The sequence below is a fragment of the Cariama cristata genome, unplaced genomic scaffold (assembly GCF_000690535.1).
Source record: "Cariama cristata isolate BGI_N322 unplaced genomic scaffold, ASM69053v1 scaffold43454, whole genome shotgun sequence".
NCBI lineage: Eukaryota > Metazoa > Chordata > Aves > Cariamiformes > Cariamidae > Cariama > Cariama cristata.
Window position 1 is genome coordinate 1 of NW_009613128.1, and position 7,935 is coordinate 7,935.

The window sequence follows — 7,935 nt, forward strand, 5'->3', positions numbered from 1 at the left end:
TGTCCCGTGCGCAGGGAGCTCTACTCGCAGTGCTTCGGTCAGTGCCGAGACCGGCAAACGCAAAAATCCCTGCTCCTTGCCCTCCCCCTGACGGACTATGGCTCCCAACTCTATGTCCCCACATCAGCACTCCTCCTTCCAGAAGGTTTAACACAGCCTCAGTCCCCCCAGGACAGGGCTGACACCCACCGGCAGCGAGAGACTCCGCTCGTCCCGCAGCCGCACTACACGTGCCTTCCCTTCAGCCTGCAGCTCTCTGGTGTGACCCTTAACACCTGCCGAAGTGGTCAGCTTTTATATGTGGCATTTTACAGTGTCTTGTTATTCACAAACCTGACACTCAAAAGACACATTGTAAAGCAATGCCTACACATACACCACAGTAAAAGATGAAAACAAGCGTAAAGTTCTCTTAGTTGTACTTAACCCAACAGTTAATTTAAAATAACTTAAACCAGTGTATAACCGTTAAGCGCTCTTACACACTCTGATGATGTGGTGCTGGCCTTCCAAATGCAAAAGCTTGCCATTGGTTTGAGTAGGATTCTTCTGGAAGCTTCCCGATAACTGCAAAAAAAAAAAAAATCATGACAAATTTTTAGATGTTTGCTGTTACAGCTTTAGTGTATCAGTATCACTGTTGTTACCATAGGTTCTGTACCACCGCTCCGCCTTTATTTGCTAGCACTTGATGCTATAGCTGTAATGTAACAACAACGAAAAAATTACAACTACCTCTAGTAAGCTCATGTCGTTTTTCTGGTGCAGAGAACAGGCAAAAAGATAACAAGCTTTGGACCCTGTGTGTATCCAGCATTCCCAGATAGATGTACAGTAGCTACTCTAACTAGATTGTTGTACCCTTTCTTTAAAGATGAATTGATCCGTGAAACCACAGTTAACTGTGCAGAGCAAGGACTGTTGCTGCTTCGAGTCAGGGATGAAATCCAAATGACAATTGCTGCTTATCAGACGTTGTATGAGAGCAGTGTTGCGTTTGGCATGCGGAAGGCACTACAAGCTGAGCAAGGCAAATCTGACATGGAAAAAAGAGTAAGTTAGGCTGTTAACCCCATAATGTAGTTTTCTGCTTGTGATACAGCATAAGGATGTTACATAGAAAATTTTATAAGCAATGTTATTTCTATTTCCACTGGATGGCAGTAAAGATCATCAAAATACTGTCTTCTTGTTTTCCTAGGGCTTAACTGCACTTCATAAATTATGTGCTATGATATCTGGAATGCTTTAAAGACTGTACCACATACAACTTTGTCCCATCTTAACTGAAAATTGATTATTAACACACAAAACTTCAAAAATCTGTACTCTTTTCCAAGATTGCAGAGCTAGAAAAGGAAAAGCAGGAGTTGGAAAAGCAAGTGAGTGAAGAGAAAGCTAAATGCAAAGCTATTGAAAAACGTAAAAATGAAAGTCAACAGATCCAAGAAAAGAAACACATTGAAGAGGTTCAGTTCCTGAAACAAAAAAATCAACAGCTGAAGGTTAGTAAAAAAACACAATTCCAAATAGTAATGGTAAAACTTCTCATTTTGTAATTAGAAAGATATAAAAATAACTTTCTCCTTACAGTTTTGTAAGTGTTACATTTATGATGCATTTGCATTAATGTTCCACTTTCTTTAAATTCTCAATGAAATGGGAAAATAGTGCTTTTGCATTCTCTACTTCCTTGCTTAGTCAGCAATTAAGTCATTACTAGTAAACCTGATGCAAACAGCAGGTCAGATTAACTGAATTCTAGTTATACACACATGTGCCAGGGAGAGATCAGAATTTAGTTCAGAAGATGATAAATTGTTATATTCGGATGGAGAAGAGCAGAGGCATGCAGCTGAACCCCAAATGGAGAGGGTTCAAACTTGACTGATAGCCCAGGAATCTATTTCTGCCTAACTTGCTCCTAACATTGTAATAGTTAGCACCCCTTCTCAACTACAGAATAGAAAATCTAGTGAAGGCAAATTAAGATGTTTTGTTTCTTTGCTGTTGGCCATTGAAGTTGACTCCCTGATAACAACACACACCATTTAACATTAAACATTACCTAATAAGAACAATTCTGTACCTATGCAGCAGGGACTGCATAATTACAGGAGTAACTTTGTGCATGCCGCTTTGGTGAAAAGAGCTTCTGCTCATTACTTTGCTTCTGAAAGGAAAAAAATCCCACATCTTTTGAGTAAAGAAAAAATGTCACCATAAACAATGCTAAATGTTTCTGGCTACAGCTAAAAATGTTTCCTTTACACCTAGCTGCTTTCCTTATATTCACTGTTCCTACAGTTTCTCCTTTCTAAACCGTTAACATCTTCAGGCCATCTTGAAATGTTTTAGGGCACAAAATGGAGTAACTGTTAGATCAAATATGTGTTGCCACTGAATCCATGTTTCTTCCTTGAAGTACAAGTATTCTAACAGCAGTGTATATACCACTTTTGTAGTTTATTTTGATGGCAGCTCTAGGAAGAGGACAATCTAAGAGGCCTGGAAGCTTCATGCGCTACATGCTCCCTAAGCATGGGTAGCTCTCGGATCAATCTACTAATTTGGGTGTCAAGTTGTCTCAGTAACTGAAAAACTTGCTGTTCCCAGCTACTTTTGTCCCAGAGTCAAGACTTCATGTTCCAAGTGCTAGAGAGCCAAATATTTAATTTAGCTAACATAGTCCAGCCTGAAGTCAGAGAATTCAGACCACTGTTTCAACAGCTTTTATTTAATTTCCTCTTCAATGCTTTACATTATAAAGCTAGTCTTTCATTTTATGGAACCAAGGCCAGCTCTTTTCTTCTCAGAATGCAACAAGTGTATATGCCAAGAATGAAAAGCTAATTTATAAAACATGTAGTAAGGAATGGAATAGCTAGGGAAAAAAAACCTGGTCTGCTTCTCTTGAAGTACTGCAGCATCCCTCAGCTCCTCACTTTGAGTATCTAACAGACAATTTATCACTTTACAGCAATGTGGGTTTATTTTTTAGGTTGAATCTAATTTGACTTACTGTCTCATTTGTTTTTCAGGCCCAACTTGAAAAGTATCATTGCACCAAATAAGTAGATTTTTTTGCTCTCCTCCGGGCAATACTCAGAAGAGCTGTCAGAGCAAGAAGTTTGCAATTAGTGACAAAGATTTGTCTTCATAAAACAATCTTGAATTTTCACTTACCAGTAACTGAAGGCAGCATACTTGTATTATTTCTTCCTTTTTTTCTTGAAGAGTTGAAATTCAAGAGCTTCATTAATTACTGCACCCTCTTTCAACGCCATCTTGGCATTCAGCTCCTTGAATAGCCAACCTGTCTGGGACTTGCCTCTTGGTAATATGCTAGATGACCTTCAAAGCAATGAACTAATAAACATTTTTATATATAAGCATGTCTGTAACATTATTACTTTGAAAATGTTGTAGAAAATGCAGAAACAGTATGTGAAGTGTCTACAATAAATATGTCACATTCATTAAGAATCAAATTGCAGGTAATTCTCTGACGTGTTTGCAGGGTATTTCCTTGAGTACATGCATGTTGGTGTTAATTGTGCATCAAAACCCCTTGTCAGAACCGTTAGTAGTCACCTAGGATGCGCAGTACCAAAGCGCTCTCTGTTGTTATTTCTAATGAAATAAAGGGGTATGATACTATTCCAAGCATCACTTCTCAGTGGAAGCAAATTAAATCTTTACTTGAGGTACCTGTGTAACTACCAAGCAGGCATGGGATAGATAATTCACCGTAGTCATCTGAAAAACTCCATAAAGCTAGTTTCCAGGGGAAAAAAAAAAAGCGCCAACACAAAACCCCACCACTACTGAATAACACTTCAGGATATGTTTTGCCAATACAGTGTTTACTGGCCTTAGATGGTGATGTGGAAATACCATGATCTCCAACTGCATAAAGAACTTTCAGATGATGCAGAAACAAAGAGCGAGATGCTACTCCTGGGAACAAGACAGACAAATCAAACCAGGCTTTGATGGGAACTACAAGTTTTATATTAAAAAAAGCAACTGCATACTAGAGCTGTTTTATGTAAAATTTAATAGAATAAGGAGTTATTGCTTATGTTTGTATTTTTTGTCCTTTGATCTCTGTCCCTCCAAGCCAGTTTTTTTCTTGTTCTTATTCTTATTTTTCACGTTGTGAGTTTCATAATACCGGACTCCAACTTTCTTGGAGCGCTGCTGCCTCTCAGCTCGTCTTCTCTGCAAACACACACAAAACACATTAGCAAATCCAGAGTATCCATAGCTTGAATTTGTTTGCATTCTTTCAAATGTTGTTCACTTTGCATTCCCCCTGCCTTAAGTACAATAAATAATTTCAAACAAAACATTACTGATGTTAACATATGGACATCTATATGGAATCCACCCACCCATGCTCTTCAAATGTCACAAAGGAAGATACGCTTTAATCTTTACAAAAGTAGTAAACAAGATACAAGCAACCTGATGTGCATAGTCACGTAAGAAGTCTTTAACAGAAGATGTGACAGAACATTCATAAACAGAATTCAGTCTTCCGCTCCCCTCTGACAGTCCTAGCAGTCCACAGCAATGCTCCAAAAAGCCCTTGCCCTACAAGTTTGCTTACAAATCACTTTCAAGGTCCTACAGACAATTTCACTTGGTATTTAAGTTATTCTAGAAAAATTGTTTAGACTTGACTAATATGAACAGAAAATAGCAGCAGCAGCTCTCTTTGAAGAACAAATAGTGCTGCCCATCTAGCTCCAAATTCTCCTATATCCCAGCATTTACACCCCTGCTCTCAACAGCACCCGCGGGGAAGCTAACGCTGAAAGCGGAACAGCTACCCACAAAGGATTCTCCCCCTCAACCCCCCTTCTGTCATGGTTATCTGCTGGACGCTTTGATGCATCCAGCTTAGCTGCAACATGCTACTGTCACATCACGTGTCAGCAGCAAGTCACTCTGTCTTCACATTCGCCCTACCTCAGCTACAGTCCCTGCACTCTCTCCCTCCTCTAGTGCCCAGTCTCAAAGCTCTTAAGTGATAGTGGGCAATCTATGTATAAAAAAAGCCAGCTCTATTACCCTGCTCATTTGTTGTACTACAAGAAATCACACTTACTTCTTTGGACGTAAGTTTCTTGCAAGGCTGTTTACCCAAATGGTCATCATCATCATCATCTTCCACTTCTGCTTTCCTTTTTCTTTTCTTTGCTGTGCTGCCTGCAAACAGCAGAGATTACATACTTGGCATCTTCCGAAAAACCCATCAGTTTGCAGAACCTAAGACTGGGGTCACCATCTCATCTACTTCAGCAAAGCATTCCTTTGGTCATATTTTAATAGCTTCTACCAAAACAACATCCATGTTCCTCACCAGAGAATCATTCGCTATTACTATGAAAACTGCTCTTGAGAAGCAGATTGCTTAACGTTCCATGCAAGCCTAGAATTCCATAGTCTTGTCAGAAAAGTGTTCTCCCACATGATTTTGCCTTTAATGAAACTTACTATGGAAACTGAAGCCACAGACTCTTGGAAGTCACCACAGTAAAACCTATAGCCTGAAGTATCACTGTGTTTTTACAACGTCATAAACCCCTTCCTCTCCCTTCTGTGTTATATTATACCATGTGGAATGGAAGTTGCTCAGACTGCAATCTGCTTGTAGCACCATCCTTTTAGAAATACAGTATTTGTCTTCACTTTACCTTCATTCACTAGTAGAGGGATATATCTTATTTTACAGACGAATGTTCTACAGAAAGGCTACAGCAAGGTCATCAGGCAGCCCTGAGATTAGCTATGGAAAGATTTAAATAGCTTTAGGGGAAAAAGAACTTGCAATCAATAGCTAATGAACACTTCTCCCCCTAAGTCCCTCTCTTGTCTTGCTTACAGGGTTTCCAAATGTAGATTAAGAACACCCACTAATCTTGTTTTACCTCTGTCTTCAGTTTCTTTGGGTTCTTTGGACTTCTGCATGGATTTTGCAAACAATTTTTCACTCAGCTGCTTAGGGATTCTACAAAAGATAAAATAAGCAATAAAAGAATGTCGTAACACAAAACATAACTATCTCCAAGAAGTGATCACTCTCCGATAGATCCCAGTAGCCTGTCAGCAGCAAAGCCACAGCCTTTGCACCTAAAAAATATTACAGTAATCTTGTCTCTGGAGCTACTGGGCTTGTGCACTGTGCAGACAGAAAAAATACAACCCTTAACCTCGAAATCTTAGTCCCCTGAAAGCTGGTGGATGAGCTCCGCTAAAACTGGGCCTGTTGTATAAGCTAGGATACCCTTGCACACGCACAGAGACTCAGCTGACATATCCAGGTAGGACATTAGTCTTAGTATTGTTCGGGAAAGAACCCAACATGAAGGAGAGATCCAAGGATGCAAGACTGCTACCCAGAATACCAACAGATTTCTAATCCATAGCTTGAGAGGCAGCTTTCTGAAAGTGAGACCTTTTTTAGTTATGCTGGTAAATAGGCATTCTTGGAACAATCCTTCAAAAACAAACTGCTGCTTAGCTGAAGTTCAAATATTTCTGGCTAAACTAGATGAGCTGTGGCAACTTGTGTGCGGCAACATGGGAGGAACCAGTCAAGCAAGTCATGGAGTGAAACGACAGCAGAATCACATTAACTCTGTCCCCTCACTGCAAAATATTTGAGTCACTGGATAAATTCATATACCTTATTGCTGAGAATCTCTTGGCTTTGGCTTTATCCAGAAATTTTTTGTATTTTGCAATCTTCTCTTCCAAAGCCTTAAGAACTGCCTTAGAGCTCTCCTTGGCACCTGGTACAGCCAGCTGTGATTCCCCCTCTACTGAATCTTGATGTTGCTCATTTTCCTCCTTCTCCTCTTCCTGCTCCTCCTCTCCAGAAGAATCACTGTCTGTTTCATCAAAGCCTGGCACATCTACAGGAATCAGGTCTTCTTCTGAGAACTGAGGTGCCACATTAATCCTCCCAAAGTTCTGCCGAACATGTGACATGAGTTGCTTAATTTCAGTGTCTGTATTATTCTTCTCTTCTGCTGGCTCCACACTGGATGCTACTGACTCGGAGATTTTCTCATTATTATCTTGGCTTGATGTCATAGCTACTTCCAACACAGGAGGCTAGAAGAAAGAGCGTAATGGATATGTTAGCCACAAAGTCTGTCCCACCATCTCTGAGAGCAATCTCCATTTCATCACTTTGGAAAAAGCCTACAATGACAGGCTAAGGATGTGGTAATTACTGACGTTCCTGGTAGTCAGATGATTGTAAAATGGCTCAGACATCTCTGTGAACAGCATTGCTACCTGGTCCTCACCAAATTCAAGTGAGTGTCACCTGAATCACCAGACTTGGACAGAGCCCAAGACATGCACTGCCCAAGTTACATGGCACTCTGGGAAAAGCAACAGTGAATACCATTAGGAAAACCAAATAATATGTGAGAAAAGGAAGCACGAGCATCACATTCTCACCTGGGGACCTGTTTCTGCATTTGGTGGCTTCACAAAGAATGGAATTCTGCCCCTCTGCCAGTCATTGAGAACCATCTTGCTCACAGTTTGCAGGTCAGGCTCACCACCCTGAAAGAACCCAGTAACAATTTATGGCCACATTTGCAGGGCATACCACCTTTCTACTACCTGTAAGCAACAGAAACAGTCTTATTTCCCATGTTTAGTAGCAGGCCACATGCTCTTCCAGCCTGCAAATGCAGAAAGTTGTCACACCTTTAGCAGTTTTCCAGTTCTAGAAGCAAGTTTCTCAAGGAAGTCTTCTGTATCCTTCCAGGAATCAATTTTGTATGTCTTTCTGAGGTACTCTGGTTTGGCTCTTTCCAGCACAGCACTAATATGATCTTCAGGGCTCTTAATCTTTTCAACTTGAACCTGAAAACAAATGGTAGAATATCAGCCCTTTGGAAAGAG

At 40.4% G+C, this 7,935-nt stretch overlaps 2 protein-coding genes across 2 annotated transcripts in view; one reads left to right on the forward strand and one right to left on the reverse strand.

The window, feature by feature from the left end:
• Positions 1-3: 3 nt before the first annotated feature.
• DNALI1 (dynein, axonemal, light intermediate chain 1) lies at positions 4-3,074 on the forward strand (the record flags this gene model as incomplete). Its single annotated transcript, XM_009698882.1, has 4 exons — positions 4-37; positions 875-1,053; positions 1,341-1,505; positions 3,042-3,074. Coding segments are annotated over 4 exons (411 nt in total), but the record flags the coding sequence as incomplete, so codon positions are not given.
• A 922-nt stretch (positions 3,075-3,996) lies between these two features.
• The window catches only part of GNL2 (guanine nucleotide binding protein-like 2 (nucleolar)), a gene marked incomplete at its 5' end in the record, with an annotated part of 10,563 nt that continues 6,624 nt past the window's right edge, over positions 3,997-7,935 (reverse strand). Inside the window, 6 exons of the mRNA XM_009698883.1 lie at positions 3,997-4,224; positions 5,117-5,217; positions 5,940-6,019; positions 6,698-7,128; positions 7,483-7,590; positions 7,738-7,896. Of these exons, the coding sequence (XP_009697185.1) occupies positions 4,075-4,224; positions 5,117-5,217; positions 5,940-6,019; positions 6,698-7,128; positions 7,483-7,590; positions 7,738-7,896 (1,029 nt within the window). The remainder of the gene's footprint in view (positions 4,225-5,116; positions 5,218-5,939; positions 6,020-6,697; positions 7,129-7,482; positions 7,591-7,737; positions 7,897-7,935) is intronic.